At 41.8% G+C, this 24,147-nt stretch overlaps 1 protein-coding gene across 2 annotated transcripts; it reads right to left on the reverse strand.

The window, feature by feature from the left end:
- Positions 1-847: 847 nt before the first annotated feature.
- Positions 848-23,870, reverse strand: galnt7 (UDP-N-acetyl-alpha-D-galactosamine: polypeptide N-acetylgalactosaminyltransferase 7). 2 transcript variants are annotated; one of them, XM_071505453.1, is made up of 15 exons: positions 23,179-23,870; positions 19,407-19,518; positions 16,163-16,481; positions 13,444-13,610; positions 12,357-12,487; positions 11,137-11,216; positions 9,309-9,491; positions 7,808-7,925; positions 7,547-7,669; positions 7,302-7,417; positions 6,113-6,215; positions 5,914-6,012; positions 3,957-4,085; positions 3,823-3,853; positions 848-2,774 (listed from the first exon to the last, which is right to left on the reverse strand). In XM_071505453.1, the coding sequence occupies exons 1-15, from the start codon at positions 23,299-23,301 to the stop codon at positions 2,668-2,670; spliced, it is 1,941 nt and encodes a 646-aa protein (XP_071361554.1). In that variant the 5' UTR covers positions 23,302-23,870; the 3' UTR covers positions 848-2,667. The 2 variants fall into 2 exon arrangements, with proteins under 2 accessions (XP_071361554.1, XP_071361553.1); XM_071505452.1 differs by lacking the exon at positions 9,309-9,491 and adding an exon at positions 8,875-9,057 and having other exon boundaries at positions 23,179-23,869.
- Positions 23,871-24,147: the final 277 nt, after the last annotated feature.

Consider the following 24,147-nt stretch of genomic DNA (forward strand, 5'->3'; position numbering starts at 1 on the left):
TTCAGCAACAAATGACGGTGTATGAGCGACATCATCTATCCCAATTGCTGTGGTCCACTAGGAAGCTTAGCCAGACAATAAGCCCGCAATAAAAGCTGACTTATCTGAACTGCAGCTATTTTTCTGCTGCTGTAAGACAAGTTAACACTGGAGAGAAAACAGCTGGAAAGCCCCAAGTATCTGGAATAACATTCTGGTGTAGGGAAACTGGCTTTCTGAGAAGCGGGCTGGAGCAGCTTGCAAGGAAGAACTGATGGGACATCAACCAGAGCTGCTGCAGTACTTACTGCTGGCCAGGCAGTGGATGGTTACTTGGTCCATTTGTTTGCTGAGTTGTGTTAAACTGGTGGTTAAGGGTCGTAAAGAGTCTATTAGGTCCCAACAGACTTTGTCATGTCGTCCAATTAACACCCCCTTTAGAGGCTAGAGCATAATCTGCCAGGTCCATAGTGGCCAAATTGTTCTGCGACAGTTTTAGTAACTGTGGCAGTGGTGGTGGTTCTAGCTTGTAGGGCACCTCAGGTGAATCCCCCAACAAGAAACACGATGTGTCATCTCACCTGTGGATGGTCCCTGTGTGTTTTTAGATAAGGGGAGGGCCAACAGTTTAACAGGAGGGAGTCGCATGGAGTAACAAGTAGAAGTGGTCGGACGGCTTAGCAATACTAAGTTTAGTTCACTATATCTTTACATAGAGAATAGTTGTTTGCTGCTGTATTAATGTGTAAAATCTTGTTTACAGAACTGTTAAGTTTTTCTGGGTCCGACATGACCCAACACCAGCATCATCTCAAGAGGCAGTCTTTCATTTCCCTGAAATCACAAGAACCAAAACACAACACTGTGGTCATAGTAAAAATCAGGTCTTTTATTTCACCCACTGTTCAGCCCACATAATTAAATCTCTGCTATAAGTTAGATATTTACAACATCATTCAAGGCCCTTCACAAAATGCATCATGATCATCTTTAGAAAGAAATCTATTTACATTGTACAAAACATTGCATACATGATGATCCGTACACCAAACCCTCTTTCCCTTGCAAAAACAAACAAAAAAAGGAGTCACATTTTTTACTTTGTTCTCCCCACCATAAATTGTGCATTTCTCACTAGTATCATTCCCCAACCCAACAACCATGTGTTTTTTTTCTTTTATCCTTTTCAGACAGGCAGTTTCTAAGTCACAGTCAACTGGTCAGCTACTGAATTAGTCATCGAGACTCTGAGGAAGGCAGGCAGGTCAGAAGTCCTCAGTCGGTCACATCACTGTGCTCTCCTCTAAAGCATCTCAGCTGCTGAAAATTCATTCAAGCCGATGGAAATCAACAGGAGTAAATGGCAGCCAATCAGAGTTAATTAAATAAATCCAGTGTGTGGATTTGAAAGTGTATTCTACGAGGGATGGACCACTGCTGATTTAAACGGGGCACACTGGGAAGGGACCTTGAGGTGGTTTAGGGAGACAAACTCTGAAGTTTCATATAGAAGAATACATGCATCAGTCGCTCTGTATCTTTCATCTTTTGCATCCTGGTCAGGTGTTTGATGCCATGTAGTGAATCCTTCTCTTTATCAGATTACTGTTTTAGCTTGGACCCAGAAGTGCTCCTTCAACAGGGGACGCTAAAAAAAGCCTTTCACAGACGCTGGAGTGCAAATATGAAGAAAAAACTAATACAGTTCAATATGTCAGAGTCCAATTTGGCCCGTTCAGCGTCGCCTACAGGAGTTTTAATCTTCACAGAGAAAGGTTGATGTGGTGTCACTAACAAGCTGACACCGGCCTGTTGGCTCTTTAAGAAGCGGCTCACCGAATGAGACAGTTTGTCATTTCCACACGTTGACTGTTTACACATCTGCCTGACACCACTAAGTCAACACATTCAAAATCCTGATTCAAAACTTTCAAAAACGTGGACCTGATTTCTCTTTTCCTGGTCTTAAACAGATTCTGCTCACCTGAGTTTCTTCCTTTGATATTTCCAATAAATGCTTTGTTTCTGAAATCCTGTTTTAAACTCACAATTCCAGCTTGAAAGCAAGAATGATGCCAGCTAGAGTATGTACAAACACCTGGTTAAACACACTGATGATGTGACTGAATCCTCCACAAATTAAAAAAAGGACTCTTTGGTAAGTGAGATAATCAGTTTGGCTAATAGTTGATTGACAGAGTCTAATTAGAGCATGACTGTTCAATAATTAGAATTAATGTGATTAATTTCATAAATCAATGTAGTGGTTTAGAAAAGACCTGAGAGCCCAAAAGAACAGATAGAGACAAGGTGTAAACACGTGCATCATGAAGGACTGAGACAGAGACGGAGGCCAACATGTTTCCAGTTCAGTGGACCAGTAGCTTCAGCCTCCACAGCAACAGTTCTTCTGCCGTCTGGAGCGTGTGTTTGTGATTGTATCGTGGAAAAATATGATTTTGGCTGATGCCAGCTGTTTTGATTTGGATTGAAGCTGTTAACAGTGGATTCTCTGACACCACCGTGTTGGAGGTGCACTGACAATGACTGGCTCATAACAACTATTGTTCTTCAAAAGGACAGCATCAGCCTGACAGACCTGTAAACTCATAGTATGGATGTGTTTCTTGGCGGTGTGTGTGAATCAATGTGCATGTCCTCATACAGTCACTGCTGCCCCTCCAGTTTTCATACAGCCACGATGTTGTTCATCTCCCATTTCTGAGTGGTTTTACTGGTGTCACAGTCTGAGATGAACACTTTGTGGAGAAGGTCTGAGCGGTCCAGACATTTCCCTGCGAGGAGAACACAAACATTATTGCCAGTGTCTCTTACATAACAAGAACAATGATTAATCCATGTGGATCCCAGACGCCATATCATGGAAACTTCCCAACTTGCAGAGCCTATCTTAACTTGGTAACTGGGGTGATTTATATATTAAAAAAAAATAATAATAATCCTAATAATAACAATAAATGTTAATGCAAGAGATGTAACTCAAAGTGCTGAACAATAAAAAATGAAATAGTACATGGACAATGAAATTAGAATATGAGAGAATGAATTTTTCAGCTGTTAAACATGTTCACAGAGCCTCTATCTCTTCTAGATGTGGCAAGGTTTCCATAGTTTTGGAGCATAGTTTAAAAAAAAGCTGCGCCGTCTTTTTTCTTGTGTGTTAAGTTGTGTGCATTTAAAAGCCTGACAGGACAGGGTCTCAGAAAACGACAGAGAATCTGCTGTGTAAGCTGGTCCCAAACCCTTCACAGCTTTACAACAAGTAAAAGGACCTTAAACTGTATTCTAAAAGACACTGGGAGCCAAAAACCAGGGTCATAGGTCTGGTCTGACTTAACAGAGTCCAGAAATGTTACTTCTGATTTAACCTCGGGGTCAGATGCCTGGGTTTACAGGAGAGTAGATCTTGGGGCCAGCCAGGACCTGCTTTAGACAGAAAGCCACTACAAATGAATAGTTAATGTTCCTATCCTAAGACAGGAAAAGTGTTTTACACAAACTTCCGAACTCCCCCAAACCTTACATAAACTCTCCAAACTGTAGTTTAACTGTTCATCTGTCCTGACTTTCACCACTAAGCCAACATGTTTCGTCTTCATCACTGCTCTTTTATTATTTTTACACAACCGATGAAATGTCAGGAGACAGAACCACAACTCATCATCTCCTGCTGCCTCCTTCACATCCACCCTGTCCTCTTCACCTGATCACGTCACACCACACTGACAGGCTGAACCTCCTTCCATTGGTAAAATGACACCTGTCAGTGATGATGATGATGATGAATATGTGAGAAGTGTTTTCTGTGGTGCAGATATTTACCTGTTGGCACATGAGTGAACCGATGGAGATCCTGGATGGACAGAGAGAAGCAGGCTCAATGTTCATTCCAACACATTCCACTGTCTCATCAGTGTTTTACTGTGTGTGTGTGTGTGTGTCTGTCTGTTTCTCACCTTGAAGTACCTCCACTCAGTGTGCTGGTTCTGGTCACAGTGTGTGATGACCACAGCTGAATTATCTCCTCCTCTAGTCAGGCACTGGTCGTACTGCATCAGCTGGTTGGCTTCATTGATACGGAACAACTACACACACACACACACACACACACACACACACACACACACACACACACACACACACACACACACACACACACACACACACACGTGTTGTAGTTGGTCACAGCCTACTTCCTGAGTTAAAGTGTTAAATAATGACCATAGGTGTTTTTACAGAACATTATGATGTCACAGTGACACTAACTTTTGACCTTTAGGATATAAAATGGACAATGGACAAGCGGAAAACATAACAGACATAAAAATCTGTCAGTTCATCCTCAGCTCAGAATGAAACCTGTCCACTGTCCAACTGTCCCACACTGAGACACTCAGGCTATCAGTTCATTTACTAATCAATAATCATTATTTCTCATGTTGTGATTGGTTGAACTGATGGACGGGTCCAGCTGCAGGACTGAGAGGTTCAGGAAATACTTTTTCCCTCTGTCATAAGACTATGCAACACCTCAGACAAAGCAGTGGATCATCCATCCATCCATCCATCTATCTATCTAATCAGACAGAAGCTCTGATAATCATTCCTGAAAATATCCTTAAAATATCAAACACGATATGGGGTCGCTGAGTGGTTATGTTCAGAAACTTGTTTCATCTTCAACCATTCCCCCAATCAAATTCCATATCCATTATTAAATACCGGAGCTCACCTTTAGAGCCTTGAATGGTCAAACACCCCAATATATTGCTGACCTCCTTCTCCCTCTTAGGTCTACTGAACAGAAATTACAGGTCGTCCCTCAAACCCGCTGTAAAAGCTGAGGTGACCGTGGCACCAGACTCTTGCTCTCCCCCCGCCCTCACGATCAATAGACTCCTGTGCATTTTTATTCTGAAAGGCTTTTGTTCAGCCTGTCTGAATACCTCCTCTATTTTATTTTACTGCTTTTTATTATCCTATTTCTTGAACTTTTACCTGTGAAAGGTGCTGTAAAACTTGAAAAAAAAACTTGATTCAAACTATTAACTATAAACTTATAAACTATAAAAAACTTAAACTTAAACTTATAAACTATAAACACAAACTATAAACTTGATTTACTTTCTTACTTCAAGTATATGTAAAATTGAGATAAAAAAATGTACAGTATCAGGTTATCCTAAACACCTTCAACAGCAAATAACCAAAAGCATTATTACTGAGTCAGACAGTATGAGGATATAACCAATGGTCTGCAAGTAAATTCTATGTAAAAAACAGCAGGGTTTCAGATTTATCATCCATTAACAAAAGTTCAGGAGAATGATGCTGAATAAAAACTAATAGTGTTAATAACTCATTGACTCCTTCACTGCTACTGTTGTTATTAAAGATAAATGTGCATTAATGTCCAATAGTAATATTTCTGGCTCCACTAGATTCAAATGGAGGCTCTGCTCTTTATTTATTCGTTGCCATGGTGAATCATAGTATCAGAGCTCCACTGATGATTAGTTAGTCAACTCAGAGCTCAGGGTTGAGTCAGACTTTGTTTTGTAGATTCAGTTGCGGTGTTGTTGAATCACAAGGTTTTCATCTGTCAGCTACAGAAAGAGCAGTGACTGGTTGTATTGAGAGCCGTGGGAGAACAGCTATGCCCCCCCAATCGTAGGAGCTCAAAAGGAATTAAATGACTGTTAAGAATAAGAAGGAAAGCTGCCAGAGGCTAAAGCTGATTTCTTTACTGGGGGACATAGAGTCTCAATCAGGCTGCATGCTGCTCACCAAACACATACACATACACCTACAATCTCACCAAACACCAAACCAAACCAGGTCCAGACCATCTCCATCTGGGCTGAGCAGGGCTACAGGAGACAAAGCAACACACCACGTGAAGTATTTCATTACCTGGTTGCCCCCCATCCTGTGGCATGGTCCTATTTCCACATTCCCTCCATTGGTGTGTCCCATACTGTCGATACAGTAACTTGTCTCAAAGCCCCGAATCTACACACACACACAGCTTGTTTTAACCACTTTTTGAAATATCCTGTGACATAAGATTTTGTGTGTGTGTGTGTGTGTGTGTGTGTGTGTGTGTACCTACCTCCCCCCATTCTACATTTTTAGGAGGCAGAGGGTAATGCAGGGGGATGTCGTACGCTATTTCCTCCATGAACCATTTGAAGCTCTTGCATCGATGCTCCTCCCTGTCAACAGACAGCAGACAGTCCAGTCACAACCACAACACGTTCACATAACCATGTCTAAAAATATAAAGAAGGAACTACATGATGGTTCAGTTTAGGTTAAATACAAGAATCTTCAGCATCCTAACGACATTTGAATGCAAAGCAGAATAAAACATAAATTATTCACTATAACCAAAGTGATATGAACAACAAAAACAATTAGAAACACCTGTATATAGTGATAGTGATAATAATAATAATAATAATGATAATAATAATAATAATAATACTACATTCTATTTATAGGCACCTTTCAAGGGACTAAAATTTGTATGTGTGCACATTTCTCTTCATCAGATCTGACAGTTTGTGTGATGTGACCCTATCCCAACCCTTCAAAGAGCCTTCAGAGAACCCTCAGTACTTTATTGTAATGATATCAGAGCTGGACATGAATATTTGACTAGTCACATATTCATTCGTTGGGAAGGTATTTGGTTTTTGCTGTTTTTTGTTTTCTCAAACAGTGAGTCAATCCCCATAGATTCCAATGTTAAAATGTCCAACTTTACAAACATATTTACAGCCTGGTACAAGATTTACTAAATGTATGCATAATTGAGGGCATGGCCTTTTTGAGTGACAGGTGGGTGAGCCACAAACTTGCAGGCACCAAAGTCTTGGTTCCACACAGGCCCCACCTCTTCAACCATTTTTGGATTAGCTGGGAGCAGCTCGCTGTCTAACCTCAAAACCTGTGGGTGACGTCACAGAGGCTACGTCTATCTTTATATATAGTCTATGATCGAGAACAGAGCAATGCCTGACCGATGGTGCATTCATGTGATGTTGCTTGTGCAGTGATTTTGTGGTGAATATTGGTACAGCAAATGTGGATCAAAGCAATGATCACTTTGTGAAGATTTGGTTCTGAACTGAACACAGACTAAAAGTGACACAATGTACAGGGAACTTTAGGTGGGCAACTGGGAGTAACATGAGAAATTCAGAGTGTGATTAAGTGAAACAAAAAAAGAAAAATTCTGAGTATCTATTATCAGAAAAATAAAAAGTGTGTATTATTTTGTTGTGTGCATGTTATACCTGAAGCGTTTGAGCTCACTGATGTCTCCGTAGGCCAGAGTGAGAGTTTCAGGGCGACTGGCGTAGAAGTAGTCCTTATATTCATCCCACCATACCTCCACCACACGAACATAGTTCTGTACACACACAAACACACACGTGTTGTTATAGCTTACAATAAGTGTTGGAAGAATGTAAAACATGCTAAATGTGACACCTGATAAAAAGCATATGAATATTTCTGAGTCTACTCAGAGGCGTTTCACCTTTAGAGTGGGTGAGGATCCGACATGTGCAGGAGGAGGGTTCCCTTGCCATCCCTGAAGTCTGTAAATATGGCCGACACGAGAGCACGGTACAAAGAGCAGCTGGCCACCACACTGCCAGATCTACAGACACAGACACACACAGACACACACAGACACACACAGACACACACAGACACACACAGACACATACAGTGAATATCATGATCTGAGAGGAAGTTCAGCCTCAGTGTGTATAAATTTGACTACACCATGGTCTACCTTATATGAGATTTCAAAATTCTCTCCTCCCCATATCTGCAGTCCCGGGTCATACAGACCCAGTTCAAAGAAGAAGTCTCTCTCTATAGCAAAGAGACCACCTGCCATGGCTGGAGACCTGCAGGTACAAAGACAGACACACACATCCAGAAACAGACATGTAGACACATGCTCACACTGGTGCATCACAACATTACTTTTTTTTCTGTTTTCCAGCTACTTTAACTGTGAAAATCTAATAATCACATCAGCTACATTGGCTTCACTTAAAGCACAGTCAGTGCGACAGTCAGTATTCATAACAATGGGAATACAGAAGAAATGAGAGCAGACAGACACAAGCAAAATGAGGAGAAAAAGACATGATGGATGAAAAAGTGATTGGGGGAAGGTGAGAGTGATGGTGCCCCAGTCCGAACCCGATTCACACCAGAAGCTCCCCTGTAGACCTGACAAAATGTCCCAACACAAACTCATCAACCCCACGGCCCTTAGATCAGGACTCAATCACTGCTCAGTATTATGAAGACACTTTAGGTTGGTTAAACAAAACACATAGCTTCACAGACCATACTGGCCTTAATTACTGCAGTTACACCAAAAACATTAGAGTCAGACTGAGAGTAGAAGATGTACAAAAGTAAATCCCACTGAACACAGAGACAGGGCCCACAGCTCACTGTGGTGAAACACCAATTAACTCCCTTTAGTAGAGACATGAGAGCAGACACGCAGCCAATGGACAGGACAGTAGTAAGATACTCCCATCAGAGGGAGGGAGGGAGGGAGGGAGGTTTAGTTGGTGGTTAGTTGTGATGTGCAGTAAGATTACACTCAGTTGTGTAATGTAAACATCCAAGGAGCCCAGTCTTTACATTTCTTTTTTTCAGATTATTTCAGGCAGTGCTGCTCACATTGGTTTACGATTAGCATTTCTTCACTAGTTAGTTGATGCAGTAGAAATCTTAATGCCAAACATATCATTAGCACTGGTCCAGATTAGCTGGGGTATGTTTTTTTTCTGTGTTGACCCTGTCCAGATTAGTCAGAGGCGTTATGTTCTGTACCTATATGGCTCAGTCTGAGTCTTTCTGAGTGCTTTTTCTCTATCACCCAGAGGGACTCTCTTCCAGAGCATGCTCCAATCCCACGCTCCTCTAGCAAAGCCGTCCTGGTCTCCACCACCCTGGGGCTCGATGATGAACTTCTGGCCATGGATGGAGTCGATCAGAGGCACCGTACACACCGTTCTGACAGAATGGGGGTGGGGCCATGCATACAAGATACATGGGGGGAAGAGGTGTAGGGGTGGTGCACACGAAGGGGAGAAACAAAAAACGGGAAAATACGGACAGCAGTGCCAGTAAAAACACAAAGACATGTGGTGGGGTGTCAGAGACCAAGACACAGCAGAGGATAGGACAGATGGGGTGAAGGGATGGAGACAGAGACACAAACAGAACAGGGATGAGTGTTAGCATGCTGTCTGTGAAGTGTGTACCGGTAGGGCTGCGTGGTATGCTTTCTCTTGGCCTTCTCTCTCTGGCTAAGCGGTACTCTCTTCCAGAGTAGGCTCCAATCCCACGCTCCTCTAGCCAGGCCGTCCTCATCTCCACCTTGCTGGGGCTCCATACTGTACTCATTACCATCTATATAGTCTATAAGTGGTACTGTGCATACTGTCCTAAACACACAAACACACACACACAATCCAGTGTCTGTAGCGCACTATGATGATTAGTTCATATCTATGGAGATGTGGCATGTGTAATAAACACAGATGGCAGGGGAAGGGGCTGCAGTACAGGAGGAGCTCTATTACAGGATTACTGCAGATGCATATACAGCGCATACAGCCTCTGCAGAGGCATCAGCAGATACAGTACTGCAAAGTGGATGAGAGCAGGCAGTATGTCACATACTAGACTCTCAGGGCTTCACATTTGCGCAGATGTTATTTTAACAATCTTCACAGCCACTTTTATTTTAAGGGTTGCTTAAATTTAATTACATTAAATTAAATTAGCAATTTTCATATTGCACACTAGACCAAGAACATCAAAATCTTAGTGAGTAATTTAAAAATCTGGCCAATTAAACAAACTAAGGTCACGTCCTGTTGTTTCCTCCAGCAACCAGCAAAGTTACAGGAAACATGGTCACAGTCTACTTCCTGAGTTACAGTGTTGAATAATGACCCGACATGTTTCTGTAGAACATTATGACGTCACAGTGAAGTTGATCTTTGACCTTTTAAATATAAAATGTTAGTGTGTGAATCCTTGAGTTCATGTGTTTTGTGAGGTCACAGCAACCTTGACCTTTAACCCCTGACCACCAAAATCTAATCAGTTCATCCTTGAGTGCAAATTAATGTTTGTGCCAAAGTTCCATCAAGATGTTACTGAGACATCATGTTCACGATAATGAAACATACAGACGGACCTGTCCTGTTTTACTTCATCAGTCAGGACCAGAGACGTCTTCATCGGGCTCCAGGCAGGAGTGACTAGTAAATATTAACATAGTCTGGAAACAGTTTACACAATTCCTCACAATAAATAATGAGGATATAATATTACACATGCTCAGTGAAGCCGTCTGTTTAGTTTTATGTTAAATTCTGTGTCTCCCCTTTATTTCTCATTTTCACTTCACTGGATTTAACTTGGCTGCTTTAAAAAAAAAAACATGTGATCACATGGTCAGAAGAATGATGAGGTGATTACAGTCTCACAGTCTGTTCATAAATACTGATTCATGTGAGGGAAACAATGTATTCATGCATTTGTCCCCTTGTTGGGTCAGATCACACAAAGGACCAACAGCATATCAGATGGGGTGGTCATATCATTCTGGCTCATCATTGTCATGATCAATGATTACCACTGCATCAGGACCAGAAAATAAAATCATCACTACGTTATATACGGGTTGTGTCTTTGATTAGATTGTACTGGTATGCTGTAGGTTAGAGTAAAGGTAAGATTACTGGTATGGACATTTGATACACATAAGGAAACACAACTGGAAATACATCCACTGCTGATTTAATTTGTAGATTACTAATAAACTAAAAAAGGCGGCATGAAACATTTACTCATCTTTGTACCAAACTCTGTCAAACACTGTGTACAGTGTACACACAGTGTGTAGAAAAGCAGATGTACTGAAAAGGAAAGTTGTGATCCAATAAAATCGCTTTAACTGAGTAATAAACAGTTTCTTTTGAATGATGGCCAGTCTCATCAACTGAAAAAGCTTAGACAGAGATTATCACGTCTGTGAGGCTGAACAGGTGTGTGTGTGTGCGTGTGTGTGTGTGTTACCTGTCTTTTGAAATAGGAGCAATCAGTGGAGCATACCAGTTGATTCCAACCTCACAGTGAGCATCCAGGTAAATCAGCACCTACAAGACAAACACACACAAACACTTGGTTCTTTCTTTCTGCTTAACATGACAAACATAAACTTTTTGTGTGGGCCACCTGGACATATTAACAGTCTCCAGTTTTAGCATTTTTTTTTTAAGTATTATTTTTTCATCTGTCCAAGAGACAGATTAAACTAGAATTCCTGCCTCTTGGTTGTCTGCCTCCATCTAGTTTCAGATCACATCTCTGTTTCTCCAGAGTCCTATCAAATATGAACCATTTGAGTGAAATGTTGTCTTAATTACTGTGTGAAATCATGAGTAATGGCTAAAGTTTTTTGTGAGGTCACACTGATCTGACCTTTGACCACCAAAATCTAACCAGTTCATTCTCTAGTCCAAGAGAATGTTTGCGTGACTGAGATATTGTGTCCACGAGAATGGGACAGACGGATGTACATACAGACAACCTGAAAACAACATGGCTCCGGCTTCAACTGTTGCTGGCGTGGAGGCATAAACATAACTAATGGACAACCTCCCCTCACTCCACTCTGCTCCTCCCATTCCTGTTTGATCCGCTATTGTGAGAAAGGTCTACTGACCATCGCACATGAAACACAGAGAGAGATGTCCTCTGGTATTACAATTGAAGAGTGAGTGAGTGAGTGAGTGAGTGAGTGAGTGAGTGAGTGAGTGAGTGAGTGAGTGAGTGAGTGAGTGAGTGAGTGAGTGAGAGAGAGTGAGCGAGAGGGAGAGAGAGCAGTACGGAGGGGTTGAGTGAATCAATGTGCTGCTCACAGCTCTACAGTAAAATCAGGTTTTATCCATTTGAAATAATACTCTACTGTGTTACCCATCTATTATTGTGTCTAAACTGTTGATCATGTTAAATAGTAAGTGCACTAATGTAACTACTTTGTTAAGTAAACATTATTATTTTCAATAATGCAGCAGTTTAGAGGAATAATCCACAGCTTTACTTCCCTGAGAATCTCCTTCACATCCAAGAAAAACTGCTGTTGTAACTGAAGAGACTCTGACTGAATCAAATCAAATTTAATCAAGACCTTGTGAATCAAACTGAATCTTTTTGGTGTTTCAGTTGCAACAAACAAACTCTAATAAACAGTAGTACAGTAACAGTGACGCAGCAGGACTGAGACCATGTGATACCTGTCCTTTCACGGCCTTGTTGGCTCCTATACTCCGGGCCTGAATCAGTCCTTCTCTCTTCTCATTTCTGAAGAGTTTGACCAGGCCATTCCATTGTTTGATGTACTCCTCCAAACGCTCCTTCAGATGGACTAAAACAAACACACACACAGTCACTGTGATGGAACTGCTTCTCAATAACAAACGTGACATAATTTCTTTACATTTATATTCACCATTCTTATCCGTATCTTTGAGGCCATTTCTCTTTGCTGGGTTAACACCTGCTCTTATTGTTAGTAGAGTCTCATTACATGTCCCCTTGTGACCCACCACCAGAGGAGTTTACAGAGGACATTTAGATTTTTAAAAAGTGCATCCAGCTACATTGAACGGAATCAACATATCTCTGCCCCACATCCCACCCACAAAGCTGTGCCTCCATTCAGGGACCTCATCCTTTAGAGGCTGCAACTGAAGCCAGACTGCATCACAGCGAAGCAACTAGACTGTCCCATTTCAAAGGCTCCTTCAAATGTGTCCTTTTCCTGGGCCACAAATGCTCCAACAGGTGGATCCTTCATGGCTCAACATATCCCAAGATTCATTGTTTGATGGTAATGAAAGCAAACACCACTGACAGAGAGCCTGAGGATTACACTGTTAAATGTAAGTATTGGGCTTCAGCTCAGTTCAACAGCTAATAGTACAACTGTTAAAACCAAGGGCCTTAAAACCTCAAGTTTTGTGTTGTCAAAGTTGCTAAGTGACAGGAGTCGTGCTTTGTGACATAATGGTAAGGGCGGCACGGCAGCAACACGAGAATCCTCTGTGGACCAGACTGTCTCATTTTTGTCCAGCCTTCATGGTCTACGATGGCTACAAAGGGCCACGCCTTCATAAACCATGTCCTCTGAGGGATGTGGCCCCTGAATTGAGAAACAGCTACTACAGCATTACGCTACATCACATATATCCATGACATCGGAGAGTCTGGACTGTGTTCATTTTTGTGCACTGATGCTGAATGGTTCAAGGGACGATCACAGTACATCTAAGATCACATATTTTCCAGCCTCTATTCCATTTGTGAGGAAAGCAAACCAACCTTTGTTGCTGTAGTCATCTATCATGACTATCTCAGCCAGGTACTTCCTGGGAGTCCTCTTGATGACACTGTGGACGGTTCTCATCAGTGTTGACCAGCCTTCATTATGGAAGACGATCACCACACTGGAGGTCAGTAGTCTGTCATCATAATGCCAGTACTTACACCTGGAGAGGTAGGACAAAGAACCAATTGCAGGTCAGTTACATTAATTCAGATATGTTACAGGTCCCCACTGGAACCAATATTTTCATACCAAGTTTATGCCAAAATTCTGAAAATGTGACAGTTATAGTTTTTGAAACGCACATGAAAACAGCGCAACTGACTTGTGAAAAGAAAGAAAAAAAAAAAACACACACACACGCCATGACTGGTGTATAGATTATCAGGGCATGTTATAGATGAGCAGAAGTCAGTGTGTAGACGGAGTCTCAGGTGGAGAGAGAGAGAGACATCAGATGTGTACAGAGTTCAGGCTGAATGAGTTTCAGTTGTTCACTTTATATTAACATGTCGTCAACATGTGCATGTCCTCAGATGTTACTGTTACTGTCTGTAAACTGTGATAGCTGACATCTGTTGTAACATTCACAGAGGATAACATTTGCTTGTTTAGGCTAATGTTAGCTTGTTTAGGCTAATGTTAGCAAGTTCAGGCTAACAGTAGTTTATTTAGGTTAATGCTAGATTGTTTACACTTATGGTAGCTTGTTTAGGCTAACATAGTGACAGCTCATAATGGAGCTGGGTTTTTTTTTTTTTTATAAACCCATTGCCACTGAAATAAAAATGTTATTCAGTCACTTCTCCCTGTTTGTCGACCACTCTATGGTCTTTAACAGTGTCCCACCCACAGCAACATTTGATTGGTTACACACATGTAACAGCCCATCCACACTGAGGGCTGCTGCCACAGACGGGCACAGAGAGATGTATCTGTTATTTGGCCTTCCTTCACTGACAGAAATGGAGTGGACGAAATGATAGTTAAATGTGAAAACCACGGCAGGTGTCCATACTTTATGTCACAGTAGTTCTGTGTTAGTGAGTTTGTATTACAGTTAATTTTGATACCAAGATTTTTCATTTTTATTGCATATGTACAGTGCATCGAGAACTCTGGGACCAGTTTCCCATTCAAGTGAATGGCCAAGTGGTCTTGGACTTTAGGACCCCACTTTTTTATCGGTTCCAGATATCGGTCTCCTTGATTACTAATAATTAGTATTGGCCCTGAAAAAACCAAGGTGTCAAGGTGAATTACAACAACCTGTGTAGCTAGGTCAATGTCGAATGTAGCTAAATAACAAACTAGCTATGTAGGAAGATGACATTCCTGTTCTGGTTGTCAGTGATCACAGCAATTTCTCATCACTACCAGCCTAACACAGTGAGGTGGCATTCAGGACAACTGTCAGCATGGGTGCAAGTGCAGAGGGTCCCTGCAAAAACAGGGTGCGAGGCCCTGGAAAAAAGTTCAAGTTATGTGCAACTAGCTTCGACGGCCGAATACGTTTCTGGTATTTCTGGTAAATCACTTTGTATCGTGAAAATTATATTTCTGTTTACTTTTCAAAAAACTTGTTTGAAAACTTGACAGTTGCAAACTGTTGTTTTTGGTTTGAACGTCTACAAACAACTAAATGTGACTGAGACAGAGGGAGAGCGACACAGTCTTTACCCCAACAAAACTCAGCTGTCAACTTTATCAGCTTTTATTAGGTTTAGCTGTCAGTGCGCTCATGTCATCACACTGTTCATGATGAGACGGACATAACAATGGCAGTAAAACATAGACACAACCACACACACACTCAAACATTCAAACGCACACACAAACACATCCAATGTTGTAAGGCGTCATAAATATGGAACACACCCCTTAGATACACATCTCCTCCTCTACCATGATAATGAATGGATATCTGTCTGCTTGTCCTGGAGTTCACGACAGTTCCTTGTTGAGTCACTTGTGGATACTCTCTCTTATTATCTAAAATACAACATGGACTCTGCCGTTTCTCTCTAGACTTATCTGAACTAACTTATCCAACGAGAAACTGGTCTGGAACAGGAGAAGGTGGGGTTTTCTGTGTGTCTCTGTCCTGGCTGGATGTCGATGTATTTTCTCTGTTATAGCTGTGAATCTGTGAAAACACTGAGTGGGACTCAGAAGTGAAGTGATGCCAAACCTGCACTCATGATGTGGGAACGTAAAGGACCGGCTCCACCGTCCCCACCTGTAGCTGTCAGACCGGTTAAAGGCAGCATGTTCAGTGGGGCATGTAAGAGTCACACCCTACTACCCTACTACTTTACTACCTTTTGTGTGTGTGTGTAAGAGTGAGAGAGAGCAGTACGGAGGGGGTTGAGTGAATCAATGTTTGTATCACTGTCATTTCACTTATTTAAACTCCATCATATCTCAGTTTGCTTTGATGTACTGATTTACTTTAACTAAACAGCCCATAGTGATGGGTGATGCAACTGATCCCAGCATCATGTTTGCCTATATTTGCTTGATAGAACTTGGCCTGTACATGCGGTATATGATGTAGGCTGAGGGAGGATGATTTTACATTCCCTACAGGACACAGTGAACGTGTGGCGAACACTGGTGAGGTGGTCCTGTAATAGTAATTTAGGGAGTGAAACACACATAACAGTGTGCAAAGAAAGTGGCAGACTTGAGGTGAGTATGAACAGCAGCACTCACTCTTCATGGCGTATATCACTGATGGATCTGTCCAGTGAGATCATGTCGCTGGCCACCATGTTGAAGCCAAATTCTTTGATGGAGGCCTGGACCGAGTCTTTGTACTCTGGACCCAGGATAAAAGGCTTCGCTTCCTCTCCTGGACCGCCGGGGACCCCTGGAGGCTCAGGTTCCTTGGGCTCAAAGTTTCCCAGGATACCCTTCTTCAGAATGGGGCTGGTGTAGGCCTGTGAGTGGGGTTTGAATGTCACGTACTGCTGCTGGATCACCTGCTTCTGGTTGGGCTGCTGCTCAGGATTCAGGGGGTTGTCGGCCCCTCCTGGAGACAACAACCGGAAATCAAGGGATGACAAGACACCACAATATACACTTGCTAAGGAAAATGTACTTGTGTCGTCCATACTCTTTGTCAGTGCTAGTGCTATAAAAATGATAAACATGGTATTTTTTCCACAGTGAGATGTACAGCTCCGATTTTAGTGCAGGGTTCCTGTCAATTCACCAAGTTAAAAAAAGTGCATGAATTTATCAATCAATCAATAATCATTAAAAACACCCTGGATCTGCATAGGTAAAAAAAAGATGGATTAACTGTTTAAAAAATAACTAATTTAAACATGAATTTTACATAAGGTGACAGGAAGAATGGTACTGAGGATTAACCCCCACAAAACACTTCAGGACTAACTTTAGTGTCTACAGCAGGACAGGGAGAATATTTTCTAACTAAGACTTTTTGCAAACCTTCTGAAGCCGTTGGAAGTTTTTTTTTACTGATTGTGACTAATTACACCATTTCATTAGTTGGAGATTTTCCACTGAGCTGCCTTCAGTGAACATGTGCTTTATGTTAAAGCTCAGATACAGTGGAGAGAAAAACTATGTGAACCATTTAGGTTGACTTTTTTCTGCATTAACTGGTCATAACCTGTGACCTGATCTTTATCTGAGTCACAAATGTAGACACACACAGTCTCCCTAAGTTCAAGTCACACAAACCAGTCATTAAACCTGTCATTAAACCTCCACAGTGCTGCTGGAAGCAGTCAGTGAAGCTTGGATTTAATTACTGTTGAACCTGTAACCATCTCTTCAGGAGCTGCTAATCAGAGGCACTCAGTGTTCAGAAGGAAGTTTGGACCATTCTTCTTACAGAGCTGCTTCACCTCAGACAGACTCTCCCGATGTCTGGTGTGAGTGAATCTCTGAGCTGAGTCCACAGCAGCTCTACTGGATTCAGGTCTGGATTCTGACTGGACCACTCCATGAGGTGAATTCACTCTGAAGTTCAGGGTCATTATCCTGCTGCATCAGCAGCTTCTCCTGAGCTTCAGCAGGTGGACAGCCACCCTGACATGATCCTGAAGAGTCCTTGATAAACCATGATGTGAAGCTGTCCAGGTCCAGATCCTGAGGCTCCTCCACCTGCTCCACTTGTGGGAGGATGTTTAATGTTGGTGTGCAGAGCCCTTTTTACACCGCACATAGAGCTGCATGTTTAGTCCACTGTTCAGTCCATCAGACATGTTCAGTGATGCAGCAGCCTCCTCTGTGGTGTCCATGGCAACAGGATTCCATGCTCCATGATGTGTGTGGTAGATTCATGAACAGAGATGTGATCCAGCTCCAATGAGTACTTCAAGCCTTCAGCTGTGACCCTGAGCTTCTTTGTCACTGATCATCTGTGTTGTGTCTTTGGACACATCTCATCAGGACTTAGTCCACTTCTAGAACTAAATCACCTCCATCTTTAGACAGTTTAACTGTCTTTTTGACCATCCACACTAATATACTTTAGTTTAAAAACACATCACTTTTGCTATGTTTACTCCTGGCATCCAGGCTACTCCAGAGTTTTCCAGACTCTTGGAAATGCCGCTGACCCTGTTTTAGTTTGGAAACTCCAGGGTTTTGTTGTGTATGGACAGACAGGAACAGACACTTTTGGAAACGATGATACAGACAACCATGTTTGCTTCCTGACTGGGTTTTATCAGTCACAACATATCCTTCCCTGATTCAGGGATTCTATTGATAATGCTCAAATACATCAATATATCCAAATCTATGTTTTCCGTCACCATGCCCGCCTCATATTCATGTTACTTTCAGTTCCGCCTCGTTGTCACTGCAAGCCAAGAAATCTTTGGCTGTACTTTTCACCATCGCTGTTTGTTGTTAATGGCATTTTCTGCAATTAAGCAATCAACTGCAGAGTAGACCAACTGCTTCCAGTTTACACCGGCATGCACATGCCCAGTGAATTTTCAGGTTTGTTAGTGTGGACGGAGATTATTTCAGATACAAAGCTAAAACTGCTCATCTGGATGGACATCGTGTTCGTTTTAAAACGCTGCCCTAAAATGAACACAAATCAATTTGGATGTAGCCTCAGATCTTTTTTGTGAGGCCTGGTTCAGATCAGCTGATGTTTCTCTTTAGAAGTATGGCCGTCCCACAACCTCCAGTCTAGTTTCTGACTGGTCTCCTAATCTGATAACTCTGACTCCAATTAGCCTCTGTTGACATTATTAGCCGATGGGTTCACACACTGTTTCCAGCTACACTGTGACTGTTTGACTCATGTTTTTAAAATGGACATAAAAGAACAACACAATCATTGTTGTGTTATTAGTCCAAATAGATTGTATTTGTTCAACATATTTATATATATATATATATATATATATATATATATATATATATATATATATATATATATATATATATATATATATATATATGCAGGTAATTCTAAAGGGTTCACTTACTTTTTCTTGCCATTACACAATGATTACTAGTTGACATGAGGTGATTTCTACAGGACACAGCAGCTGGGTTCAGACTAAATCACATGTGCTTGTGAAAACACAGTGTTGGGTTTAAGAAGCCACATGATTTTGCTCCAGACAAATCAGGTTAAAACTTGTCTTAAACCTTAAACTGTAGCGATGATAATGACAAAGCAACATCACGAAACAAAGCCATTGCCATTGTGGTCTATTCAGTACATTCAGCAGTTTCCAGAGCTGCTCTAAATGTTTTCACTTGTCTGCATTTACTGTCTGACAAATAGTTTTTGTTAGAGTGAAACAGTCCAACTACCTTGCTGGGGAAAAAAAAAAAAAAAGAAAAATCACACAAACAGAACTTGTATTTGTGCATCAGGACCTGTGACGTGAGAGCTCACTAGAGAACATAGGAGCTGAATTTAATCAGGAGTGTTTAAAAAAATGCAACTCACCATGTTTGAGTCTGATGGAGTTGAGGTCAACTTCCACCCCCTCCACATGAGGCCAGGGTACTACAGGCTTAAACTGATCTGCTAGGTCTCCTTTTGGCAGCTGACTGTCATCCTACATGGAGGGAAACAACAGAGTGTATTACACAGATGTACATCAGAGAAGAACATAGCGGTTGACCACGCTGCGACAGAGCAATGAAAAAATAAGAGAATACGATCACTAGCAGAGGGGGCTGAGTGTATGCTACATTACTGTGTTGTTTCATTATGAGCACCATCACCCGTCTCTGCAGGTCTACGGAGCTTTTAAAGTTAAATTTGCTCATTATTTAGTTTTGAAGCTCACACATGTTGTATGGTTGAATCTGAACTGCTCTCAACATGTCCGTCAGCCAGTGCACACGAACTGGCTAACCAAGTTAGTGACTATGGCCATGTTCACACCTGGCATTAATTTTAAGAATCAATACTGGATCACTGAACCAAAAATCATGGTCGGAAATTTTTCTTTTTTTTTTTTATTCAGCCTCTGTCAACTTGTTTTGATGTTTTTCCTCACAACCAGTAGCCAAAAATGTATTATAGTATCTTTAAAGACACCCCCCCCCAGAGGAGTTTGTTATGAAGACTAACACATCTATGACCTGTGTAGACTTTTTAAAAAAGCACCAGTGAACTAGGAGGAAAGTTTGGGGTTTTACACACAAATCACGTCTAGAGCAAAACATTTAGGGAACCTGAAATAACTCAAACAGGTGTTTGACCAGTAGCAGTTCTCTGGTGCTGTGTTGTTATGAATGGTCCCTGTTTCATTTGTTTACATTCATGCATACAAGGATGCACATCCACCTGCTGTATGGTTGAGTCTGAACCGCTCTCAACATGTCCACCAGTGCACACAAACTGGCTAACCAAGCACACGGGTGACAATATATATTCCTTCCAAGAACACACCAAATTGTATTTTTACAGATAACTGTGTCATATTTGAGCCACTGATTACTGATGAGATGGAAACACAAAACAGCACATATTGATCTGAGTTACACTAGTCGATCAGCCAGCATCATGATGCTATGATGCCTTGTTTAACAAAAATCTCAGCTCATACAAATGGCTCAGTTGCTCCCGTCCTCTCTGATGGCTCCTTTTAAAAGACCAATATGGATTATGAACAGGTCTTGAGACTTGATTCCTTTGCTTTCGTTAATGAGTAAACAGAAAATAACTGCAGGTGTTGTTGATGATGTTGGTGTGTTTGCTGACATTTATAGTTGGTGTTTTACCATCACAGGCCCAGTCTGTGGCAGAGGCGTCACTGATTCATATACACTGAAAATCCCTTCATGAAATCTTAAATTAAGTCATAAAGCTGCACTAAGAGGGACATAACTGCTGCTGCAGATCTTGTTGAAAATGAGACTCAACGAACTTTCCTAAGTACTTTGTCTGTTACTATGCACATCGACAGCATCTGTAACTATTCGCACAGTCTCTTACAATGGGATTAATATCTATGGCATTGTGGTGGTCAAACATTAACCAGCTTCTTTGTTAACTACACTGATCACTCTGCTGTTTATTCAAGGCCAATTATGAGAGGTAGTTTGTAATAGATACTAGGTACTATTCTACATCAAGTCACTTACAGTCAGGCACTAGATAGACTGCTTAACTAACGTTGACATCACAATATTCTACTCGCTTAATGGACTTTTTTATGCTTTGTTCTTTGTGTTGATGTAATAAACTTCTTCAAATATACCCACAGAGACTACACAACAGGAATTCAGCTGTTCACACACAAACACCTGGAGTTCCCCTGGACAACACAACAAGGAGTATGTCAAGATGTGCCATCAGTTATCAGAGGACCAATGAGTTCAATTAATAGTCTGCATTAGAAAAATCAACATACAAACCACCAGTCAGCCACCTGTTTTACAACACTCAATTTTCCCAGCCGTTGTTTAAGGGTCCCATATACTATAAAGCTAAATGTCCATGTGCTTTTTGATTATGCAGGTCTAGGTTCTATATTAATACTGTGAAAGTATCAAAGCACTCAGTCCACAGAGAAATGCACACAGCCTGTATTCAGAAATTGAGCCTTAAAACGAGCCATCAGGACTTCTGTAACTTTGTGATGTCACAACAAAGCAGTCATTGCCCTCAGCCATGCCCCAAGCTCCACCCACCTGGACCCACCATCCAACCTTGTAGGATTTGTTTTCTCTGAGTGTTAACCTCAAATCTGCTATATGTTATTGGATCACTCAGAAAACAGTAAGCCACTCAGAGGAGAGGCTCGGGAGAATTCAGTTTTTGGTGACCCTAACTTTTTATTTTTGACCTTGGTCAGTTTACTGCTAAACTGTGTACCATTAAAGGTTTTTTCACTGAACTTGAGCTGCTGAAATTTCTATAAAAACTGGAAAAATGCAGGTATTGTAAAACTTCTGACTGGTTTTGTGTGCTTTAAAAAAAGAAAAACAAAGTAAAATACCTTCTTGAATCTTGTTGTGAACTTTCACTTATCTTGGACCATTATTCCTATTAACGGCTCTATCAATATCTACTATCTGATGTCCTAATCAGTAGATAAATTGAATAAAGATAACAATCCATCTTGACTGTGTTTAGGAGGCTGTTGCATATTAACATTCAGCCATAACTTTTTCCTCCCAAAAACACAACCCTGTGAAAAATCCCAGACTGCATCACGGTCACCTCCATTTAGTCCATCAACTATATAGTTTGTGTCCTCCACCCAACAGGTGGCATCACACCTGTGGCTTCACTGTGGTGATTTCTACAGTATTAACCACTCCCCCTTTGTAAAGATTAACTGCACTCGTGTCTTTTTATTGTTTTATGAGACAGATGCAGATTATTAAACTGTGCTCCTTATATTAGCAGCATTTACCTTAACTGTACTTAGGCATCAAAAATTACCTTGAGTGTGTTGTCAACACATGATATTCATTGTGAATATGCTACATACATCCTCAAAACACTCCCATCATAAACAAAGAGGTTGTTATTCCTGCTTTGCAGCAAATTTTGTCAGTTGTGACACAGTTTCTGTAGAAAGAGTAGACACAAATCCGTGGTCTAATGTACAGTTGCAACGACTAGTCAGTTAATCAGCAGATGTTTTGATAAATCAAATAATCGTTATTTAAGTAAAAATCTCAACATTTGCTGGTTCCTGTTTCTCAGATGTGAGCATCTGATGATAGGAGAGCCAACAACAGATTCAGGTCGACATACTTTTATAAACATGAACAGGAACATGACTGAACTGAGCTCAACACCTCAGTTCCGCCTTATGGGAGCCATAACACCCCCATGGTGACATATGCGGATCTGCATCCTGGTGTGAGCCTGTGTGGTTTAGGACTGCAAACCTCCACAGCACCATGTGAATAAAGGCGCTGGTACTAAACGAGCGAGGATGCAGTTGTTCATCCAAAAGGTGTCTGTTCACTTCACAAGGATCAAGGCAGCTAGGAACCCATCTCCATGACAACCAGTGTAGTCGAACTAGCTGAATGAAAGCCTGTTCTCATGCTGGTCATATGAGGAGCAATGGCATCAATCTGCTCCTGCGACCCCTCTGACATTATCATTCATCACCCACAGACTGGTTTTGCAGAGTTAATCTACCATGTATTTTGACGTGTTCTGCTGAGAGTTATGCTAGCACTGATAGCCGTTGACGCTACATGCACCTCGACACTTTAGGTTAACTGGTTTAGTGTTCACTCACCCGTTTTCCAAAGGGGTTTTCGTCGCTGGGTTTCGGTGACAGAGAGGACCAGAGCACCACCAAACCAAGAAACGTCCCAATGACGAGCAAACTGCGTAAAATGAACCCGACTTTCAGCCTCATGTTGGACGCTCTTCCCGGGCAGCCAGGCTGCCGACAGCTAAGCTAGGTTAGCTTCTACTGCTCCTAGCAAGGGCTAACCGGCTGGCAGGATATCCAGGCAGGCGGCTAACAACTCGGTAGCTGCTGATGTTGTAAGTTTAAACAACAAGGTTGACACTAACTCGATGACAGGCAGAGGTGCTACCACAATATCTCGTGTCCCACCAGGCTCCTATCATGAGGGTCTAATGCCCGTCTCCTTCTTGACAGTTGTGTTCCTGCCCTGCTAACGTTAGTGCTGACACGGCTCCAGTGGAGCAGCCCCCCCCCCGCCCCGCAGTGAGGCTCTGCCCAGCTGAGGGACACAAGTCTGTGGTGGCGTTAAGTGGCTCCCCTCTGGGCGGTGTGACCCCACATACAAACAAAAATGTTGACTGGCATATGAATTATTCTGTAATATTTTTCTGTATATTTCTTAACATCTAAATGCTCAGTTTCTGATACCAGTGCGCGCTGGGCTCGTCATAGATTCACGGATATTAAAGCAGGTTGTGCTGGGTGTGGAAGGAAAAACACAGGTCTGGCTGGTTCCTCAGGGCTTATTTGTTAGGTGACGTGCGGTTCAGTTATTAAAAGCGCCGCGGCTCATTGTTGTAATGGCCACGTCATTTAGGGGTGCAGCGATTACACCTGTCAGGTACCACAGCAGAACAAATGAGTTGGAGGCTCATCCTCAAATGCTGTGACGTTAAGTGTGATGTATCAACTAATCCTAAACTCACTAATCCTCCATCGTCTCACTACTCATAACTGAGCATCACTGTTTGTTAATGTTAGATAATATATAACATTTTACAATAATGATGA

The sequence above is a fragment of the Trachinotus anak genome, unplaced genomic scaffold (assembly GCF_046630095.1).
Source record: "Trachinotus anak isolate AG129_WGS33_773 ecotype Australia unplaced genomic scaffold, CSIRO_AGI_Tana_v1 ptg000019l, whole genome shotgun sequence".
NCBI classification, from domain to species: Eukaryota; Metazoa; Chordata; class Actinopteri; order Carangiformes; family Carangidae; genus Trachinotus; species Trachinotus anak.